This window comes from Biomphalaria glabrata, chromosome 10, assembly GCF_947242115.1.
Source record: "Biomphalaria glabrata chromosome 10, xgBioGlab47.1, whole genome shotgun sequence".
Taxonomy (NCBI): Eukaryota; Metazoa; Mollusca; class Gastropoda; family Planorbidae; genus Biomphalaria; species Biomphalaria glabrata.
The window spans coordinates 16,751,733-16,776,270 of NC_074720.1; the positions used below are offsets into that span (position 1 = coordinate 16,751,733).

Genomic DNA, 24,538 nt, shown 5'->3' on the forward strand with positions numbered 1-24,538 from the left:
ACTCTATGTAGGGATAAAAATAATAAGTGAAAATTAAGATTTTGTATTAAGAAATAAATTTGTCTTTGCAATTTATATATATAAGATAAAATAAGATCAAGTTAATTAAGTACAAAATCGCGATCAAATTTAATTTACGAACTTTAACGAAGTCGTAAAATTCAGTTTTCTGCATAGATCACGCTCAATAGCAAGAATTGCCACATTGTTCAATCTCTCTTCGTGAATTGTTGACCTTAAGTAATTCTTGATTAGTTTAAGACGCGAGAAACTTCTTTCACAGGATGCCACAGTTACAGTTCAAATCTCAGCTGCAAGGAGTAAATTGCAGTGTTCACAATTCTGTTGAAGCATTTTATCCTGTAGCCATCTTCAGCTTTTCCAGGTGTGAAGTTTTCCAAAGATTTATCATACTGCCTTTTCCTTTGACGTTTGGCTGGAAAGATTGCAACAACATCCATGTTTCCAGCCAACTTCTTTGCTGTCACAAGAAGAAACAACAGGAAGATACTTAAAACGTTCATACACAACCACAAGCACTTTCATATTAGCCCTTTCTGAGAGATACCGATAACATCTTCTCGTTGTGACTTATGTTTGTTTGTTTGTTTTACATGTTTCGGATGTTCCTTCAGAGTTGAAGATAATTACTTCCTAGTCCAAACCTCCCGCAGGACGACGGGGGATGGCAGCGGGCAGGGTTTGAACCCTCGACCGTCGATAAATCTGAACGACAGTCCAGCGCGCAAACCGCACGACCAGGCAGCCATGTCTGGAGTACAATCCAATATCACTCCATTCTTGATGTCTCGAAGGATAGAATTCACAACAGCATCAGCTACTACAGTATTAAGTTCGTTTTGACTCTTCTTTCCCAGGTAACGATCATGAATTTCTGCATTGGTAACACGTCGAAGATGCTTCCCCCATTGCTGGATCAAACTTTGCGAGTAATTCTACTACAGCTATGAAATTCCCCTTACTTGGCTATTCAAGTCTTTCAATGGTCCATCTGAAAGCTAAATTGCCCTCCGCTAGAAATTGTACAATCGCAACTAGTCTTTGTAAAACTTGACTCCAACGTTTAGTTTCAGACTTAAGCATCTCCTGGTGAACTTTGTCAATGCCTGCTTTTTTTTTTACTTTGTCTTGCTGCAGCTTCACAGCAAAGCGGACGTCATTTTCATGGTCTAACAAACCAGACGTCATTTTCATGGTCTAACAAACCGGACGTCATTTTCATGGTCTAACAAACCAGACGTCATTTTCATGGTCTAACAAACCGGACGTCATTTTCATGGTCTAACAAACCAGACGTTATTGACATGGTCTAACAAACCAGACGTCATTTTCATGGTCTAACAAACCAGACGTCATTTTCATGGTCTAAAAAAACCGGACGTCATTTTCATGGTCTAAAAAACCGGACGTCATTGACATGGTCTAACAAACCAGATGTCATTTTCATGGTCTAAAAAACCGGACGTCATTGACATTGTCTAACAAACCAGATGTCATTTTCATGGTCTAACAAACCGGACGTCATTAACATGGTCTAGCAAACCAGACGTCATTTTCATGGTCTGGCAAACCGGATCATTGACATGGTCTAACAAACCAGACGTCATTTTCATGGTCTAACAAACCAGACGTCATTGACATGGTCTAACAAACCAGACGTCATTGACATGGTCTAACAAACCAGACGTCATTTTCATGGTCTAACAAACCAGACGTCATTGACATGGTCTAACAAACCAGACGTCATTTTCATGGTCTAAAAAACGGACGTCATTTTCATGGTCTAAAAAACGGACATCATTTTCATGGTCTAATAAACCGGACGTCATTGATATGGTCTAACAAACCAGACGTCATTTTCATGGTCAAACAAACCGGACGTCATTTTCATGGTCTTACAAACCGGACATCATTGACATGGTCTAGCAAACCAGACGTCATTTTCATGGTCTAAAAAACCAGGCGTCATTTTTTATGATCTAACAAACCGGACGTCATTTTCATGGTCTAAAAAACCAGGCGTCATTTTTTATGATCTAACAAACCGGACGTCATTTTCATGGTCTAATAAACCAGACGTCATTTTCATGTTCTAGTAAACCAGACGTCATTGATCAAGTTGATTAAACTAGATCTCATTGATCAGGCCTATTTTGCCAGACGCTATTGATTAAACTAGATCTCATTGATCAGGCCTAGTTTGCCAGACGCTATTGATTAAACTAGATGTCATTGATCAAATCTTGTTAACCAGACGTCATTGACAAGGTTCAGTAAACCAGAGGTCATTGACCAGGCCGAGTAACCAGACGTCATTGACCAGGTCTAGTAAACCGGAAGTTTTAACTATCTAGCATTTCATGACATTCAGTGACGTCACTCTGTTGTGGTTTTGCAGCGTCTCTATGTTCAGAAGCTTTACAGCTTAATCTAAAATATTTTTCTACTTTTCCCGGATGTTATTTTAAAAGTCTATTCAATCTGTTTAATGAAGAACACTTCGAAACATTGCCACCATTTGGTTTTCCTATTCCATGGCCCGCCACAAAATAAGAAAAGGAGACCAAAGAAAGGGGGGGGGGATGAGAGATTTTTTTCTATATTTCAAATGGAAAATGTGAAAATGTTACTTCCGACCTGCCGCTGTGTGTCTGTCGTCTGGTTCTAGTCAGTCGCCCACAGGAAGCTTATGTCAAGGACAGATTCATAGGAAGAATTGACAGGCCAATAACTTGTATCATCGATCAACAAACATGGTTGTATCCTATGACGATAGCTCGACCAGAGATTAGTGTTACAGGCATGTAAATAGACTACTATAGGTCTAGGTCCAGTTAGCTAGACACGATATTAGTGGCTTTACAATAGTCTCTAGATCAAACTTAGGTCTAGGTCCAGTTAGCTAGACACGATATTAGTGGCTGTACAATAGTCTCTAGATCAAACTTAGGTCTAGGTCCAGTTAGCTAGACACGATATTAGTGGCTGTACAATAGTCTCTAGATCAAACTTAGGTCTATGTCCAGTTAGCTAGACACGATATTAGTGCTGTACAATAGTCTCTAGATCAAACTGAAGCTCACGTGTAAGGAGACGTAATATAGATCTAGATCTTTTGTTTCTAATGGAATATGAGAAATACTTAAATATTTCCTTTGAATTCTAATACTGCTAACAGGATGAAGTAGAAAAGCTCAAGAAGGTGACACACGATATAAAATATTCAACCTAGCACCAAGTTCAATCTGCTGCCCGACATGAAAATCTCCATTGTCCTCTCTACCATTCTACGTCCTGTCTTTATACTCGCTATTTCGTCAAATTTGGCCACACATTCACTCTCCATTGGGAATATGCTCAATCAATTTAAACACAGTTATCTTGGTTCTGCAAGGTTGTTAACGCCGGAAGTGGTAATGGTTTTAAGCCCATCATTACCTATAAAATACTTCCAATGGCACGTGTCTCAAATAAATAGCCTCTGACAACCAGTCCATCGGCTGGCCTTCACGTGTGTTTCGGATATTGAGCCGGTGGAGCTACCGAATGGAATGGGCCATATTAAATGTCAATTCCGTAGACGTGAATGGCCTCTTTGTACAAAAGATCTTTACAGACTTTACAGTGAAATACTTGCCACATATTCCAAAAATACTGGATTCAATTATACAATTATTATTTAATTGGGTTAGTCGGTTTGTTGCAAGATCACAGGATTTCTCAGCTACGAAGTCAACGACAAATCACAATTATTGTTTAAACAGCTAAACATGCAAACCGAATAGAAATCGAAAGGGTACAGAAAAAAAAAAGAGAAATGAAAAACAAAAATTGCACAAAAATCTGCCACGATTTGAAGGAGAATGACAGACTTCCTTGCCAGTTTGGCACAAACAATCTCATGATAACTTTCACGAAGGAACAAGTCACAAGTCCGTTGACTCCTGGAGATCAAGTCAGACGACGTAGAAACACTGATAGATCCACAAATATGCCTAGCAGACTTAAACGCTCTAATTCCTGGATATACAGTTGCGCCTTCAACTTCTTGTACTAATTTACTGTCTCTAAATGCGACCACGAAACAGTAGAGTAGTGTCTTGAAACAATAATCTTATTTGACTTTGACTTACCAGAGTAGGTATTAACAATTTACGTAACGAAATGATGAATAGGAAAATGACACTTGGACTGTAAGGACAATGGCTATTGTGGAGATGGTTTCAGAGCAAAGAGTGCTGTCTTGTTATAACTGTCCAAACGGCTATTGATGAATGGAGGGTACACCTTATTAAGGGTGAGAGTGTTTTGAGATTATCAGCTAGGCTCAAGAGTTAAATGAGGTTTCTACATCCTTAGACCATTTAGACAGTTTTAGTGTAAGCTGGACTTCAACAAGGTCACTACTATGAATTCGATTTCTGTTGGTTCAATTGTATGAGCTCAGTTCTAAGATGCCGGCACATTTTTTTGGGCACACGTCCTATGGCCTTCTGTTCTATAGCGCCATGCCGTACCACGAGCTTGATGACGTGATGATGACTATTGGAATGCTGATTGACATATTTTCGTTTTGTGTTTTTCGTGTTTCTTCTAGTTGACTAAAGTGCTTCCAGTTTTATTCTAACCCCCATGCTTGTTTATTTCTATATTTGTGTTTCAAGTTAAGATCCTAAAGTGATCTGTCATCACAGACACTTTGAAAAACAAATTGCAGTAAAGTAAATGGTTTTGTTTGATATGTTTCGGATAATCTACTTCCTAGTCCAAATCTCCCGCAGATCGATGGTGGATGGCAGCGGGCAGGGTATGAACCCTGGACCATCTTGTCAACAAAACGACAGTCCAGCGCGCATACCGCACGACGGGAACACGACACATCGTTCACTGACATTTCGTTACCGTCAAATCGTTCACGACTATTCATTGTGAGAACGAATTGTCGGGTAAACAAATAGTCGTAAAAGATTTGTCGGTAAACGAAAGGTCAGTGAATGATTTGTCCTGGAACCTTCAAACAAAAATCTTTTTTTTTAAAGGGTAAGTGATTTGTATTTCATTCATTTTGTACTTTAGCTTTGACTTTTGCCCCTAGCGGTTCCTGATGTCTTTTACAATAGGTGACTAAAATAGAACTGATTCGGGCAACTGTTAAGTATTTATGTATGATTGAAGAAAGAACATCTGAGTGAGAAGATCTGAGTGAAAACATCTGAGTTTGAACATCTGAGTGAGAACATCTGAGTGAGAACATCTGAGTGAGAACATCTGAGGGAGAAGATATAACTTAGTGAAGAAAATGTTCCCATTAGATTCAATGAAGAGCTGGACTGTGTGAACTTGGGCAGAGCTAGGTCTGAAAGGGGAACTTAGAATGATGGCCATGGATGACCAGTCAAATGATGGCTATGAAAACACTAATCTAATGATGGCCTTGGATGACCAGTAAAATAAAGCAAGATTGCGTCATTGTGGTCAGTGAATATAAACTTCATGAATGTTAAAGATTTCTCTAAGTGTTTGAAATTCTCTCAGCTTCTGCGGCTCATCTATTTCGCTTGGCGATTGTTCGAACTTGACCTTGACATTGGAAAGTATTGAAACGCTCTCTGTTTACATTTGAAAGAACAGAACTGTCTATCTAAATACAATTTTATGTTCTTGTGTAGTGGACCCAACGTAATGATTTCTTCCTTATTTACATTTATTTACAGTAATTCGATTAAAGTGCATTTTAATTTTTTAAAATATTTGAATTAAAATGTAGAGAAGCCAGGTTGATTTGTTTGTTGACTTTATCTCTTTATGATCTTTCTCACGTGATATTCTGCACTCCACACATAGTGTCTCTTCTTCCGCATCAAATCTCTCTATCATCTTTTAGCTTCTTCTCCCATAGAAAGTGTTTCTTCTCCCACACAAAGTGTTTCTTCTCCCACACAAAGTGTTTTTTCTCCCACACAAAGTGTTTCTTCTCCCACACAAAGTGTTTCTTCTCCCACACAAAGTGTTTTTTCTCCCACACAAAGTGTTTATTTCACACAAAGTATTTCTTCTCTCACACAGTAACCCTCTTTCATCATGTTGTGTCTCTCTTTCCAACCATAGTATCTCTCCTTTGTCAAAAAGTATCTCTTCTCCCACGCAATGTATCACTCTATCACAAAGTATCACTTCTCCCACACTATTCCCCCCCACTCTCAAAATCTCCTCTCCATCACATTGTGTCTCCTCTCCATCTCATTGTGTCTCCTCTCCATCTCATTGTGTCTCCTCTCCATCTCATTGTGTCTCCTCTCCATCTCATTGTGTCTCCTCTCCATCTCATTGTGTCTCCTCTCCATCTCATTGTGTCTCCTCTCCATCTCATTGTGTCTCCTCTCCATCACATTGTGTCTCCTCTCCATCACATTGTGTCTCCTCTCCATCTCATTGTGTCTCCTCTCCATCTCATTGTGTCTCCTCTCCATCTCATTGTGTCTCCTCTCCATCTCATTGTGTCTCCTCTCCATCTCATTGTGTCTCCTCTCCATCTCATTGTGTCTCCTCTCCATCACATTGTGTCTCCTCTCCATCACATTGTGTCTCCTCTCCATCTCATTGTGTCTCCTCTCCATCTCATTGTGTCTCCTCTCCATCTCATTGTGTCTCCTCTCCATCTCATTGTGTCTCCTCTCCATCTCATTGTGTCTCCTCTCCATCTCATTGTGTCTCCTCTCCATCTCATTGTGTCTCCTCTCCATCACATTGTGTCTCCTCTCCATCTCATTGTGTCTCCTCTCCATCTCATTGTGTCTCCTCTCCATCACATTGTGTCTCCTCTCCATCACATTGTGTCTCCTCTCCATCACATTGTGTCTCCTCTCCATCTCATTGTGTCTCCTCTCCATCTCATTGTGTCTCCTCTCCATCTCATTGTGTCTCCTCTCCATCTCATTGTGTCTCCTCTCCATCACATTGTGTCTCCTCTCCATCACATTGTGTCTCCTCTCCATCACATTGTGTCTCCTCTCCATCACATTGTGTCTCCTCTCCATCTCATTGTGTCTCCTCTCCATCACATTGTGTCTCCTCTCCATCTCATTGTGTCTCCTCTCCATCTCATTGTGTCTCCTCTCCATCACATTGTGTCTCCTCTCCATCACATTGTGTCTCCTCTCCATCTCATTGTGTCTCCTCTCCATCTCATTGTGTCTCCTCTCCATCACATTGTGTCTCCTCTCCATCACATTGTGTCTCCTCTCCATCACATTGTGTCTCCTCTCCATCACATTGTGTCTCCTCTCCATCTCATTGTGTCTCCTCTCCATCTCATTGTGTCTCCTCTCAATCACATTGTGTCTCCTCTCCATCTCATTGCGTCTACCCTCCCCCCCTTTCCCCAACCAAATGGAGTGGATTGAAGAGAAAACGGAAATGTCCAGATAGGACACAAAGGAAGGGAGATAATACAGAGAAATAATACCCAGGGATTTCAAATACACAAAGGAAGGGAGATAATACAGAGAAATAATACCCAGGGATTTCAAATACACAAAGGAAGGGAGATAATACAGAGAAATAATACCCAGGGATTTCAAATACACAAAGGAAGGGAGATAATACAGAGAAATAATACCCAGGGATTTCAAATACACAAAGGAAGGGAGATAATACAGAGAAATAATACCCAGGGATTTCAAATACACAAAGGAAGGGAGATAATACAGAGAAATAATACCCAGGGATTTGTTCTCGGCACACACTGAGATCACTGCGCTGTAACATCTTCCTCACGGATATAAGAGGTGACATTAACAACTCTGGTATTAGGCGTATGTGGCCTTGAAAATAGTGAGGCCACAATACAATGTCAGAGATGAAGCCCTTAGTTGGTCGATAACCTATTGCCCAGGTCTAGGACAGGGGTCGGCAACCTTTTGAGTCGTAAGAGCCAAAAATTACAATTTACACAAGTATAAAGCCTCTGAAGAGCCACAAAGTTTTTTTTCTTGCCGACTATAAATAGGTATCAAACAATGAACTTTATTTTAATGTAAAAAAACGAATTAATATATGACTAAAATTTTTACAAAAAAAAATTAGATAATATATATATTTATATATATAATTATTTTTTTTTTAATTTGGTAGCAACTAGGGAAATAAAACATTTACTGGAACTTCAATATCAAACAATCGAGCAAACAAATTCAGTGGTTTTATGGTTTTAGAAAGTTTGGATACATTTGGCTCTTAACTTGTTGTTTTTAGTTTCAAACACGACTCTAAATTCTCATTAGTTAGTTGACTTCTTAGTTTACTTTTAATTATATTCATGCAAGAGAACCCTTGCTCGCACAAATATGTCAGCACTTCGAATGCCAACTTCACATTTCTGTAGTAATCTGGAAGATTATTCCATGCGTCGAATCAACTCGCGGCATTCCTTTGAAAGCTGTCCACTTTTGTTGCGTTACGTACTTACATTTCTGGTCTTTCAACTCTTCCAACTTGCTTTTCAAATCTGTAATCCAGTATCAATTACAAATGAATCAAGGTGGATTTCGTTACTATTTGTGTTGATATGTTGTACTCGAAATGCTAGAATGGTTTTGTTGGTTTTGAACTGTTTAAACCTGTCAAGAAATTCATCAGTGATTTTTTTTTTAAAATGTGCTGAAGTAATTCTTGTCAAAAGTGGCACTGATTTTATCGCGATACTGCTTTAGACATTCAAAGTGAAGTAATTGACCGCTCTGAATATCTTCTGCAAAAAGAATTAATTTTTCATCAAAACAAACAAATTCCTCTACCAAAACATAGGTTGGGTTTTCCTTTCCTTGCAGTTTTAGATTCAGCTCATTTAATTTACGCTGTTATATCAATCATGAAATTAAACTTTTACAACTATTTGGCGTTCTCTAATTCGGTGTGATAAATGCCTTTATCATTTAGAGATGTATTTACTTTATTCAAGCACCAAGCAAAACGTTTCTACATCTTATCTTTGGAAAGTCATAGCACTTTGTGAAGAAGAAGGTCGGAATACTGAGTCTCCATTTCGTTTAAGTGATAGGGTGCTTTTGACAAGATGCTGTTAACAATCTTGATTATCAATATCATGACCTCATCCTATTTCGGTCGGAATCGTTTTGGGCACAAAGCGTTTCTTTTGCTGCATTATTCAGTGAAACTTCAGTTGGTTAATTTTGCTTCAAAGAATCGTTGTTGCCCTTTTACTTTTTTCCTCTCACACTTCTGGCTCTATCAGTTGCTATTTAAATGATTTTTATCTTATTTTCTTCAAGGTATTTTTGCATAGCATTCGCTCTATCGTCCCCTCTAGTTTGTCACGAGAGCGGTAGCAATCCTAGGAACGACATATACCTGACAAAAAGGCAACTTGTACCGTGTGTTTATGTCGCAAGACTAATCTATAGCAAGTGATACGGCAGAAGAAAGTTGAATATCCTCCACGGTACACCTGCAAATATGTTACATTTGAAGACATTTTAGCCAATCTATTTCGTACTGTTTCAACGGATATTGGCAAATCTTTTTTTTTTTCAAGATTTCTGGTTGGTTTTTGAAATCACGAAACAGTTCTTCAGATGCAAGTAGGAAGCAGTCCTCGACATACCATCTGTAAATGGTTTGCCTTTTTGTGCAATTTCTAGTGGTACCGCAAAGCTTGCCAGATTAGCATTACTTCTAGATTGCTTCTAACTTTGAGAAGATAATTCACTTCCAACTCATTTACTTGAAACAATAAACTATACGTCTCAGATGCCAATCCGTCTTGCGTCGAAAGCAAATTAAAAACTACATAGAAACATCCTATGACGGCCGAGATCTTCGACGGACTGACAACAGTGAATGGGGGAGGGGTGTGGTGAAAAGCGAGTACAAGTGGCAGAGAGATCGAATCGGAGCTTAATCCTCGTTAAACGATTCAGAACTTCTTTCAAAATGTTTCGATAAAATAAATAATATTTGCGTATGGAACTAAAGAGCCGCAGCTTCACATCCAAAGAGCCGCATGTGGCTCGCGAGCCGCAGGTTGCCGACCCCTGGTCTAGGAGCAATAGTGCCATTGCTCAGGGCACGGGGCAACAAGCCTTCCCGAGTGCAGTACAAAAATAGTAAGAATTAAGTCTACCTTCAGAGGTGAAGAGGGATACATTCAAACCCAAACTTTTTGTTTTTCAATACGGCAGTGGATGACTGCGAGCAGGGCTTACACCTAGAAAATTATTCGGGTTTTAAACTTCCGTTCATGTTCCATAAGTTTCATACCTCTGATATAGTATTGCGTCACCCTGGTATAGTGTTGCCTGTCCCTGGTATAGTGTTGCCTGTCCCTGGTATAGTGTTACCTGTCCCTGGTATAGTGTTACCTGTGCCTGGTATAGTGTTGCCTGTCCCTGGTATAGTGTTACCTGTCCCTGGTATAGTGTTACCTGTGCCTGGTATAGTGTCGCCTGTCCCTGGTATAGTGTTACCTGTCCCTGGTAGAAAGTTGCCTGTCCCTGGTAGTAAGTTGCCTTTCCTTGATGTAGAGTTGCCTGTCCCTGGTATATAATATCCTATATCTGGTCCAAATTTGCCTGTACCTGGTAGAACGTTGCCTATTCCTGCTATAGAGTAGCCTTGCCAGGTTTAAAGTACCTTCATCTGTAGGGAATCTAATGTCATTATCCCCTCAGTTGATATAACAATGGAGTATATTGTTATTTTAGATAACGTCCATAAACGCCTTAGCCCCAAGCCTAGGTTCCCATATTTTCTGTGTTTTTCCATTTCAGGCTTTATTATATTATGAGACAGTGGTACGGCGATGTCAATAATGGTAGCGTTTATTTTCTTTTTTTTCGATAAACAGCAGATCAGGGCTATTAAAATTTACCATTTTGTCAGTCAAAATAGGCCTATTCCAGTATAATAAATGATCAGTAGACTCGAGAACCTCTTGTGATGGGTATTTGTAATAAGGAGGAGTATCCTTATGTGTCAAAGCCAAGTGTTGGTGTATTAATTTTGCAACTTGGTTATAACGACCTAGGTAGGCAGATTCTGATAAGGCTGAACATCCTGCCATTATGTGTTCACCCACATTTCCACATTTTCGGCATTTGTCAACAACATTGAATTACATATGACTAATTATCATTAATTACGTTTGAAATAAAATCTAATCACGGTTAATAATAAAACTTTCCTTTTGTTGACAGAGCAGTCAGTCAGAACAGTGCCACACGTCAGTTAATGTTAACCCCTCGGGTGTCGACGAGGGCGTCGATCCCTCGAACAACAATCTTGGGCAGAAGAAGCTGAAGCGGTGTCTGAGGGCTCTGAGGAGGAAACGTCGCCAGAGGCGCCTCAAGGTGAAGCAATGGTCCATGAAGAAGTATGTCGGTGTCAAGGAGGCCCCAGACGCCTCCGACCGTCAAGATTTCCTCGCCACGCCCCTTGACGAGCTGGATGTGGAGAGGCAGATGGAGGACAGGGGCAGCTGGGAGAGGCGCAAGAGATCATCTGATTCGGACGTCAGCGTGGATGAGGATGTCGAGAGTGAAGATAATGATGAAGACCTGGACGATGAAGTCAACGAATCGTCTTCTGATAGTGTGTTCCTTAAGTAGACCAAACGTCTTCTGATAGTGTGTTCCTTAAGTAGACCAAACGTCTTCTGATAGTGTGTTCCTTAAGTAAACCAAACGTCTTCTGATAGTGTGTTCCTTAAGTAAACCAAACGTCTTCTGTTAGTGTGTTCCTTAAGTAGACCAAACGTCTTCTGATAGTGTGTTCCTTAAGTAGACCAAATGTCTTCTGGCAGTGTGTTCCTTAAGTAGACCAAACGTCTTCTGATAGTGTGTTCCTTAAGTAGACCAAACGTCTTCTGATAGTGTTTTCCTTAAGTAGACCAAACGTCTTCTGATAGTGTGTTCCTTAAGTAGACCAATCGTCTTCTGATAGTGTGTTCCTTAAGTAGAACAAACGTCTTCAGACAGCTTCCTTACAGAGAAGAAAATCTTCATATAGAGTGTTCCGAATTTCTCAATTAGTAGAATCCTTTTCATATAAGCGTGTACAAATATATATTTAGCATATTTCAGATATGAGGATAAGTAGAAATCGTAGACCCTAAGATAACGAAAGGAGAATTGCCTCACGCTAGACATTGTTTGGTCAATCTGGTTAGTTCGTAACAGAATTATGGAGTTATGTCAGTCCCCCCCGACCCCAATCGAAAAGAAAACAAAAAACATTTTAACATTAGAATTAGTCACTTGTTTTATGAATAAAACAATTAGCATTTCACTTCAAGTTAGATAATTTAGCGTTTGTCTCACGATAGAGAAGAGCGAGCATTAGCCTACCTAATGGAGCAAAGAGGTGTTCAGCAAAGAGGTGTTCAGCAAAGAGGTGTTCATCTATAGTTTACAAACATTTCTTTCCAGCAGACAATTTGTTTGCATTAAGTCAAGAAATGAAGGAATGAAGTTTTTGTGTAACCAACAGACCTAGAAATAAATCGCCTGGTCATACAAATATTTTGGTTTTGGTTTTGTTTCGTTCAGTGGCATTTTCTGTTCTTGGTAGAGCTAGAACTGTATCCTACACTGTCTCAGTAGAGCCAGTTATATATATATATCAGGGGTGGACTGGGTGTCAAAAGCGGCCCTGGCATTAGTATTATCATAATCTAGTTTGTATTAATGCACCGAAAACTGAATGCAGGAAAAGACACGCAAACCTGTGTTCAGAGTAGTTCAGACGAGACTAGTCGTCATAGATGACCTGCAACGTAGCAACCTGTGGGCAGTAGAGACCAATAGCTCGTTGCCACGTAACAATTATATATACAATGACTGCAATAATTGGGCTTCAATACAAAAGTAAATTCAATCGTAGGACGCTTTTCTTAAATGACATTCACGTTTCTGGTGGATACACAATGAAACGGGAAAGTATTGAAATAAAACGAACTTGTTATTATGTGGGAAAGCTTAAGGTCAATGTTCAACTCGCAGTCTCAGTCGCTTCACTAGTGGGATGATCTTTCGGACAGCAGATCATGTTGACATTACTTCATTCAAGTTTGAAACTTCCTCATCAGATGTAAACAAAAACTGCGTTCTCGAAACTGGAAACAATTGAAAAGTTTTATCTTACAGAACTAGATCTAGTTTAAAATTTGTTTGTATTTTTGTTGCTGATGTCGCCCGCTGTAGAGATCTCTCGATATATGTCTTCATGGCACGGGATTTCTAGTCACAGGTGTCAAACAGTGGCATACTGTGCCATCCGTTGTGGGCTTTAGATTGCGCATGCGTGTTAAGCTCTCGTTAACACTTTGTGCAGTGTTTTAACCACACTCCCTCCTTACCCTTTCAGTTTCTTCTCCCGCCCAAAAACAAAAGAAAAAAAAACAGAATCGCTCACTTCTGACACCACATGTCACGAGGAGCTAAGCCTCGATTTGAATTATTCAAGGTCAGTGAAAGATAAGCCTCATTCTATACATATGTAATATATGAGCGTTGAAGAAAAAACAACAACACACGTTTAATTTGAAACTGAAGTTCTGTCTGAGAGTCGATTCTTGGCTAACTCGATTGTCACAATGTTAAACAATGTGGAATTCTAGAGCAAGGTCTCAATAGTCAGTAGATATAGCAGTCCCCTTACTTCTACTGTTCTTGATTTCTACTTTTTTTCCCACTTCTCTCTCTCCACCTCTCTCTCTCTCTCCACTTTTCTGTCTCTCCACTTCTCTCTCTCTCTCCACTTTTCTGTCTCTCCACTTCTCTCTCTCTCTCCACTTTTCTGTCTCCCCACTTCTCTCTCTCTCTCTCTCCATTTTCTGTCTCTCCACTTCTCTCTCTCTCTCTCTCCACTTTTCTGTCTCCCCACTTCTCTCTCTCTCTCTCCACTTTTCTGTCTCCCCACTTCTCTCTCTCTCTCTCCATTTTCTGTCTCTCCACTTCTCTTTCTCTCTCTTCATTTTTCTGTCTCTCCACTACTCTCTCTCTCTCTCCATTTTTCTGTCTCCCCACTTCTCTCTCTCTCTCTCTCTTCATTTTTCTGTCTCTCCTCTTCTCCCTCTCTACTTCTCTCTCCTGTCCACACTTCTCTTTCTCTACGTCTCTCTCCAATTCTCTCTCTTCACTTCTCCCTCTCTTTCCATTTTTCTCTTTTCACTTCTCTCTCTCCACTTATTTTTTCTCTCTACCTTGTTAATTATTTTCTATAAGAGAATTAAAAACAAAATCACGTATCCAAGTAACTAATCGAGGCAAATTGTGGAACCCCGTAACGGTAATGTTTCAGAAGAGTTGTGGTAGGAGGTCAGATAGCATGTCATGACAAGTTGGGACTACTAATTAAACATATGACAAATATTCTATTTCTAGGGTCTAGTGACAGTCTAGTCTAATGTTTTAATGAAACAGTCCACGAGTCCACCGAACCTAAAGCTAATCACATTTATTACAGTAAAAAAAATTGAAGAGACATTTTTAATTGTTACTTAGTAGGGTCAACATTTGATCGACTCAATGACGGCTGAAGTTGAGATATCATCTTGGCTCTTTACTTGATCAGTTACTAACAAAGACAATAGGGTAAGCCCACGTTTTTTGGATTCGTTTATTTATAGAGACTGGACTATTCCAAAATGAAGTTTTACGAACTTATGTTGGGTAGTAAAATTAAGCTATTTGTCATTGTGTTAGCTACGTAATACCAACGTAAGCACCTCATTGTGTTAGCTACGTAATACCAACGTAAGCACCTCATTGTGTTAGCTACGTAATACCAACGTAAGCACCTCATTGTGTTAGCTACGTAATACCAACGTAAGCACCGCATTGTGTTAGCTACGTAATACCAACGTAAGCACCTCATTGTGTTAGCTACGTAATACCAACGTAAGCACCTCATTGTGTTAGCTACGTAATACCAACGTAAGCACCTCATTGTGGAAACTTTGTTTGTTCCCTAGCTTTTAAATGTTTTAGAAATAGACTTTTACTAAATGAGATCGATCTTCATAATAATTACAAAGTCTCTTGGACAGTTGGTCGAGATCGGAGAGTTGTATTGATTTCACAAAATGGAAATGTACTTTTGGACTTGTTGTTATTGACATTAAGTATGACAGACTGACACAAACGAAAATATTCAAAGCAGACAAAAGACAACTCTTGAAATGCTAATGGAGAATAAAAAATTAAAATAAATTTTGGGCTGCTGGATCCTTACCACCTAAAGACAGACAAATTCTAGAAACAAAGTTAGCTAAGAATTCGATGGTGGGGATTTTCTAAGCAGAAAAGAAGTGACCTTTGAACCTTTGTATAGCTGGAACAAATAAGTACAGGTTTAGACATCTCCATGATTTGTGATGGACAGGTTTAGACATCTCCATGATTTGTGATGGACATGTTTAGACATCTCCATGATTTGTGATGGACAGGTTTAGACATCTCCATAATTTGAGATGGACAGGTTTAGACATCTCTATGATTTGTGATGGACAGGTTTAGACATCTCTATGATTTGTGATGGACACGTTTAGACATCTCCATGATTTGTGATGGACAGGTTTAGACATCTCCATGATTTGTGATGGACAGGTTTAGACATCTCTATGATTTGTGATGGACAGGTTTAGACATCTCTATGATTTGTGATGGACAGGTTTAGACATCTCTATGATTTGTGATGGTCAGGTTTAGAGATCTCTATTATTTGTGATTGACAGATTTAGAAATCTCTATGATTTGTGATTGACAGGTTTAGAGGTCTCTATGATTTTTGTGATTGACAGGTTTAGACATCTCTATGATTTGTGATGGACAGGTTTAGACATCTCTATGATTTGTGATGGACACGTTTAGACATCTCCATGATTTGTGATGGACAGGTTTAGACATCTCCATGATTTGTGATGGACAGGTTTAGACATCTCTATGATTTGTGATGGACAGGTTTAGACATCTCCATGATTTGTGATGGACAGGTTTAGACATCTCCATGATTTGTGATGGACAGGTTTAGACATCTCCATGATTTGTGATGGACAGGTTTAGACATCTCTATGATTAGTGATTGACAGGTTTAGACATCTCCATAATTTGTGATGGACAGGTTTAGACATCTCTATGATTTCTGATGGACAGGTTTAGACATCTCTATGATTTGTGATGGACAGGTTTAGACATCTCTATGATTTGTGATGGACAGGTTTAGACATCTCTATGATTTGTGATGGACAGGTTTAGACATCTCTATGATTTGTGATGGACAGGTTTAGACATCTCCATGATTTGTCATTGACAGGTTTAGACATCTCCATGATTTGTCATTAACAGGTTTAGACATCTCCATGATTTGTGATGGACAGGTTTAGACATCTCTATGATTTGTGATGGACAGGTTTAGACATCTCTATGATTTGTGATGGACAGGTTTAGACATCTCCATGATTTGTGATGTACAGGTTTAGACATCTCTATGATTTATGATGGACAGGTTTAGACATCTCTATGATTTGTGATGGACAGGTTTAGACATCTCCATGATTTGTGATGTACAGGTTTAGACATCTCTATGATTTATGATGGACAGGTTTAGACATCTATATGATTTGTCATTGACAGGTTTAGACATCTCTATTATTTGTGATTGACAGATTTAGAAATCTCCATGATTTGTGATTCACAGGTTTAGAGGTCTCTATGATTTTTGTGATTGACAGGTTTAGACATCTCTATGATTTGTGATGGACAGGTTTAGACATCTCTATGATTTGTGATGGACAGGTTTAGACATCTCTATGATTTGTGATGGTCAGGTTTAGAGATCTCTATTATTTGTGATTGACAGATTTAGAAATCTCTATGATTTGTGATTGACAGGTTTAGAGGTCTCTATGATTTTTGTGATTGACAGGTTTAGACATCTCTATGATGTGTGATGGACAGGTTTGGACATCTCTATGATTTGTGATGGACAGGTTTAGACATCTCTATGATTTGTGATGGACAGGTTTAGACATCTCTATGATTTGTGATTGACAGGTTTAGACATCTCTATGATTTGTGATGGACAGGTTTAGACATCTCCATGATTTGTGATGGACATGTTTAGACATCTCCATGATTTGTGATGGACAGGTTTAGACACCTCCATAATTTGTGATGGACAGGTTTAGACATCTCTATGATTTGTGATGGACAGGTTTAGACATCTCTATGATTTGTGATGGACAGGTTTAGACATCTCCATGATTTGTGATGGACAGGTTTAGACATCTCCATGATTTGTGATGGACAGGTTTAGACATCTCTATGATTTGTGATTTACAGGTTTAGACATCTCTATGATTTGTGATGGACAGGTTTAGACATCTCTATGATTTGTGATGGACAGGTTTAGACATCTCCATGATTTGTCATTGACAGGTTTAGACATCTCCATGATTTGTGATGGACAGGTTTAGACATCTCCATGATTTGTCATTAACAGGTTTAGACATCTCCATGATTTGTGATGGACAGGTTTAGACATCTCTATGATTTGTGATGGACAGGTTTAGACATCTCCATGATTTGTGATGGACAGGTTTAGACATCTCCATAATTTGAGATGGACAGGTTTAGACATCTCTATGATTTGTGATGGACAGGTTTAGACATCTCTATGATTTGTGATGGACACGTTTAGACATCTCCATGATTTGTGATGGACAGGTTTAGACATCTCCATGATTTGTGATGGACAGGTTTAGACATCTCTATGATTTGTGATGGACAGGTTTAGACATCTCCATGATTTGTGATGGACAGGTTTAGACATCTCTATGATTTGTGATGGACAGGTTTAGACATCTCCATGATTTGTGATGGACAGGTTTAGACATCTCCATGATTTGTGATGGACAGGTTTAGACATCTCTATGATTAGTGATTGACAGGTTTAGACATCTCCATAATTTGTGATGGACAGGTTTAGACATCTCTATGATTTGTGATTGACAGGTTTAGACATCTCTATGATTTGTGATGGACAGGGTTAGACATCTCTATGATTTGTGATGGACAGGTTTAGACATCTCTATGATTTGTGATGGAAAGGTTTAGACATCTCTATGATTTGTGATGGACAGGTTTAGACATCTCTATGATTTGTGATGGACAGGTTTAGACATCTCCATGATTTGTCATTGACAGGTTTAGACATCTCCATGATTTGTAATTAACAGGTTTAGACATCTCCATGATTTGTGATGGACAGGTTTAGACATCTCTATGATTTGTGATGGACAGGTTTAGACATCTCTATGATTTGTGATGGACAGGTTTAGACATCTCTATGATTTGTGATGGACAGGTTTAGACATCTCTATGATTTGTGATGGACAGGTTTAGACATCTCTATGATTTGTGATGGACAGGTTTAGACATCTCTATGATTTGTGATGGACAGGTTTAGACATCTCTATGATTTGTGATGGACAGGTTTAAACATCTCTATGATTTGTGATGGACAGGTTTAGACATCTCCATGATTTGTGATGGACAGGTTTAGACATCTCTATGATTTGTGATTGACAGGTTTAGACATCTCTATGATTTGTGATGGACAGGTTTAGACATCTCCTTGATTTGTGATGGACATGTTTAGACATCTCCATGATTTGTGATGGACAGGTTTAGACATCTCCATAATTTGAGATGGACAGGTTTAGACATCTCTATGATTTGTGATGGACAGGTTTAGACATCTCTATGATTTGTGATGGACACGTTTAGACATCTCCATGATTTGTGATGGACAGGTTTAGACATCTCCATGATTTGTGATGGACAGGTTTAGACATCTCCATGATTTGTCATTAACAGGTTTAGACATCTCCATGATTTGTGATGGACAGGTTTAGACATCTCTATGATTTGTGATGGACAGGTTTAGACATCTCTATGATTTGTGATGGACAGGTTTAGACATCTCCATGATTTGTGATGTACAGGTTTAGACATCTCTATGATTTATGATGGACAGGTTTAGACATCTATATGATTTGTCATTGACAGGTTTAGACATCTCTATGATTTGTGATTGACAGGTTTAGAGATCTCTATTATTTGTGATTGACAGATTTAGAAATCTCCATGATTTGTGATTCACAGGTTTAGAGGTCTCTATGATTTTTGTGATTGACAGGTTTAGACATCTCTATGATTTGTGATGGACAGGTTTAGACATCTCTATGATTTGTGATGGACAGGTTTAGACATCTCTATGATTTGTGATGGTCAGGTTTAGAGATCTCTATTATTTGTGATTGACAGATTTAGAAATCTCTATGATTTGTGATTGACAGGTTTAGAGGTCTCTATGATTTTTGTGATGGACAGGTTTAGACATCTCTATGATGTGTGATGGACAGGTTTGGACATCTCTATGATTTGTGATGGACAGGTTTAGACATCTCTATGATTTGTGATGGACAGGTTTAGACATCTCTATGATTTGTGATTGACAGGTTTAGACATCTCTATGATTTGTGATGGACAGGTTTAGACATCTCCATGATTTGTGATGGACATGTTTAGACATCTCTATGATTTGTGATGGACAGGTTTAGACACCTCCATAATTTGTGATGGACAGGTTTAGACATCTCTATGATTTGTGATGGACAGGTTTAGACATCTCTATGATTTGTGATGGACAGGTTTAGACATCTCCATGATTTGTGATGGACAGGTTTAGACATCTCCATGATTTGTGATGGACAGGTTTAGACATCTCTATGATTTGTGATGGACAGGTTTAGACATCTCTTTGATTTGTGATGGACAGGTTTAGACATCTCTATGATTTGTGATGGACAGGTTTAGACATCTCCATGATTTGTCATTGACAGGTTTAGACATCTCCATGATTTGTGATAGACAGGTTTAGACATCTCCATGATTTGTCATTGACAGGTTTAGACATCTCCATGATTTGTCATTAACAGGTTTAGACATCTCTATGATTTGTGATGGACAGGTTTAGACATCTCCATGATTTGTGATGGACAGGTTTAGAAATCTCCATAATTTGAGATGGACAGGTTTAGACATCTCTATGATTTGTGATGGACAGGTTTAGACATCTCTATGATTTGTGATGGACACGTTTAGACATCTCCATGATTTGTGATGGACAGGTTTAGACATCTCCATGATTTGTTATGGACAGGTTTAGACATCTCTATGATTTGTGATGGACAGGTTTAGACATCTCCATGATTTGTGATGGACAGGTTTAGAGGTCTCTATGATTTTTGTGATTGACAGGTTTAGACATCTCTATGATTTGTGATGGACAGGTTTAGACATCTCTATGATTTGTGATGGACAGGTTTAGACATCTCTATGATTTGTGATGGTCAGGTTTAGAGATCTCTATTATTTGTGATTGACAGATTTAGAAATCTCTATGATTTGTGATTGACAGGTTTAGAGGTCTCTATGATTTTTGTGATTGACAGGTTTAGACATCTCTATGATTTGTGATGGACAGGTTTAGACATCTCTATGATTTGTGATGGACAGGTTTAGACATCTCCATGATTTGTCATTGACAGGTTTAGACATCTCCATGATTTGTGATGGACAGGTTTAGACATCTCCATGATTTGTCATTAACAGGTTTAGACATCTCCATGATTTGTGATGGACAGGTTTAGACATCTCTATGATTTGTGATGGACAGGTTTAGACATCTCCATGATTTGTGATGGACAGGTTTAGACATCTCCATAATTTGAGATGGACAGGTTTAGACATCTCTATGATTTGTGATGGACAGGTTTAGACATCTCTATGATTTGTGATGGACACGTTTAGACATCTCCATGATTTGTGATGGACAGGTTTAGACATCTCCATGATTTGTGATGGACAGGTTTAGACATCTCTATGATTTGTGATGGACAGGTTTAGACATCTCCATGATTTGTGATGGACAGGTTTAGACATCTCTATGATTTGTGATGGACAGGTTTAGACATCTCCATGATTTGTGATGGACAGGTTTAGACATCTCCATGATTTGTGATGGACAGGTTTAGACATCTCTATGATTAGTGATTGACAGGTTTAGACATCTCCATAATTTGTGATGGACAGGTTTAGACATCTCTATGATTTGTGATTGACAGGTTTAGACATCTCTATGATTTGTGATGGACAGGGTTAGACATCTCTATGATTTGTGATGGACAGGTTTAGACATCTCTATGATTTGTGATGGAAAGGTTTAGACATCTCTATGATTTGTGATGGACAGGTTTAGACATCTCTATGATTTGTGATGGACAGGTTTAGACATCTCCATGATTTGTCATTGACAGGTTTAGACATCTCCATGATTTGTAATTAACAGGTTTAGACATCTCCATGATTTGTGATGGACAGGTTTAGACATCTCTATGATTTGTGATGGACAGGTTTAGACATCTCTATGATTTGTGATGGACAGGTTTAGACATCTCTATGATTTGTGATGGACAGGTTTAGACATCTCTATGATTTGTGATGGACAGGTTTAGACATCTCTATGATTTGTGATGGACAGGTTTAGACATCTCTATGATTTGTGATGGACAGGTTTAGACATCTCTATGATTTGTGATGGACAGGTTTAAACATCTCTATGATTTGTGATGGACAGGTTTAGACATCTCCATGATTTGTGATGGACAGGTTTAGACATCTCTATGATTTGTGATTGACAGGTTTAGACATCTCTATGATTTGTGATGGACAGGTTTAGACATCTCCTTGATTTGTGATGGACATGTTTAGACATCTCCATGATTTGTGATGGACAGGTTTAGACATCTCCATAATTTGAGATGGACAGGTTTAGACATCTCTATGATTTGTGATGGACAGGTTTAGACATCTCTATGATTTGTGATGGACACGTTTAGACATCTCCATGATTTGTGATGGACAGGTTTAGACATCTCCATGATTTGTGATGGACAGGTTTAGACATCTCCATGATTTGTCATTAACAGGTTTAGACATCTCCATGATTTGTGATGGACAGGTTTAGACATCTCTATGATTTGTGATGGACAGGTTTAGACATCTCTATGATTTGTGATGGACAGGTTTAGACATCTCCATGATTTGTGATGTACAGGTTTAGACATCTCTATGATTTATGATGGACAGGTTTAGACATCTATATGATTTGTCATTGACAGGTTTAGACATCTCTATGATTTGTGATTGACAGGTTTAGAGATCTCTATTATTTGTGATTGACAGATTTAGAAATCTCCATGATTTGTGATTCACAGGTTTAGAGGTCTCTATGATTTTTGTGATTGACAGGTTTAGACATCTCTATGATTTGTGATGGACAGGTTTAGACATCTCTATGATTTGTGATGGACAGGTTTAGACATCTCTATGATTTGTGATGGTCAGGTTTAGAGATCTCTATTATTTGTGATTGACAGATTTAGAAATCTCTATGATTTGTGATTGACAGGTTTAGAGGTCTCTATGATTTTTGTGATGGACAGGTTTAGACATCTCTATGATGTGTGATGGACAGGTTTGGACATCTCTATGATTTGTGATGGACAGGTTTAGACATCTCTATGATTTGTGATGGACAGGTTTAGACATCTCTATGATTTGTGATTGACAGGTTTAGACATCTCTATGATTTGTGATGGACAGGTTTAGACATCTCCATGATTTGTGATGGACATGTTTAGACATCTCTATGATTTGTGATGGACAGGTTTAGACACCTCCATAATTTGTGATGGACAGGTTTAGACATCTCTATGATTTGTGATGGACAGGTTTAGACATCTCTATGATTTGTGATGGACAGGTTTAGACATCTCCATGATTTGTGATGGACAGGTTTAGACATCTCCATGATTTGTGATGGACAGGTTTAGACATCTCTATGATTTGTGATGGACAGGTTTAGACATCTCTTTGATTTGTGATGGACAGGTTTAGACATCTCTATGATTTGTGATGGACAGGTTTAGACATCTCCATGATTTGTCATTGACAGGTTTAGACATCTCCATGATTTGTGATAGACAGGTTTAGACATCTCCATGATTTGTCATTGACAGGTTTAGACATCTCCATGATTTGTCATTAACAGGTTTAGACATCTCTATGATTTGTGATGGACAGGTTTAGACATCTCCATGATTTGTGATGGACAGGTTTAGAAATCTCCATAATTTGAGATGGACAGGTTTAGACATCTCTATGATTTGTGATGGACAGGTTTAGACATCTCTATGATTTGTGATGGACACGTTTAGACATCTCCATGATTTGTGATGGACAGGTTTAGACATCTCCATGATTTGTTATGGACAGGTTTAGACATCTCTATGATTTGTGATGGACAGGTTTAGACATCTCCATGATTTGTGATGGACAGGTTTAGACATCTCTATGATTTGTGATGGACAGGTTTAGACATCTCCATGATTTGTGATGGACAGGTTTAGACATCTCCATGATTTGTGATGGACAGGTTTAGAGATCTCTATTATTTGTGATTGACAGATTTAGAAATCTCCATGATTTGTGATTGACAGGTTTAGAGGTCTCTATGATTTTTGTGATTGACAGGTTTAGACATCTCTATGATTTGTGATGGACAGGTTTAGACATCTCTATGATTTGTGATGGACAGGTTTAGACATCTCTATGATTTGTGATGGTCAGGTTTAGAGATCTCTATTATTTGTGATTGACAGATTTAGAAATCTCTATGATTTGTGATTGACAGGTTTAGAGGTCTCTATGATTTTTGTGATTGACAGGTTTAGACATCTCTATGATGTGTGATGGACAGGTTTGGACATCTCTATGATTTGTGATGGACAGGTTTAGACATCTTTATGATTTGTGATGGACAGGTTTAGACATCTCTATGATTTGTGATGGACAGGTTTAGAGATCTCTATGATTTGTGATTGACAGGTTTAGACATCTCTATTATTTGTGATTGACAAGTTTAGAGGTCTCTATGATTTTTGTGATTGTAATAGATGGGAGGTTTAGTAAGAAGGTATGAGACATTCCAGATTGGAATATAGAAACCTATAAAAACATATAGAAACCTATAAAAACATATAGAAACCTATAAAAAAAAACTTTTGTTAGTTGACGGAAGAATGATGCCAAAAGTTACTCTTGTATTCAAATGTTTCTAACAGATGTTAGCTGGAATCATTGTTGTGATAAATAGATCCGTATCAAGTGTTCATTATTGACTTGTGATATCACTTGCCCAAATAACTTTTACCATTGCAATGGCTGTTCTTACCCCCACCCCCTTTTTTTGTCAGAAGGGTACAGCTTCATCTCTTTCAATGTATAATCTCCCCTTTCTTGAGCAGACTAATGTCCATGAGAAACTGAAAAAGAAAAGAGTTGCTTCTCTCTCTCTCTCTCTCTCTCTCTCTCTA

The 24,538-nt window shown here is 38.6% G+C and overlaps 1 protein-coding gene across 3 annotated transcripts in view; it reads left to right on the plus strand.

Annotated features, from left to right (window-relative positions):
• LOC129928710 (uncharacterized) overlaps positions 1-12,557 on the plus strand; it is a 39,623-nt gene extending 27,066 nt beyond the window's left edge. For all 3 annotated transcript variants that reach the window (XM_056044227.1, XM_056044225.1, XM_056044226.1), the window contains one exon: positions 11,235-12,557. In XM_056044227.1, coding sequence (XP_055900202.1) covers positions 11,235-11,645 — 411 coding nt within the window. In that variant the 3' untranslated portion in view covers positions 11,646-12,557. The remainder of the gene's footprint in view (positions 1-11,234) is intronic.
• The last annotated feature ends 11,981 nt before the right edge of the window (positions 12,558-24,538 follow it).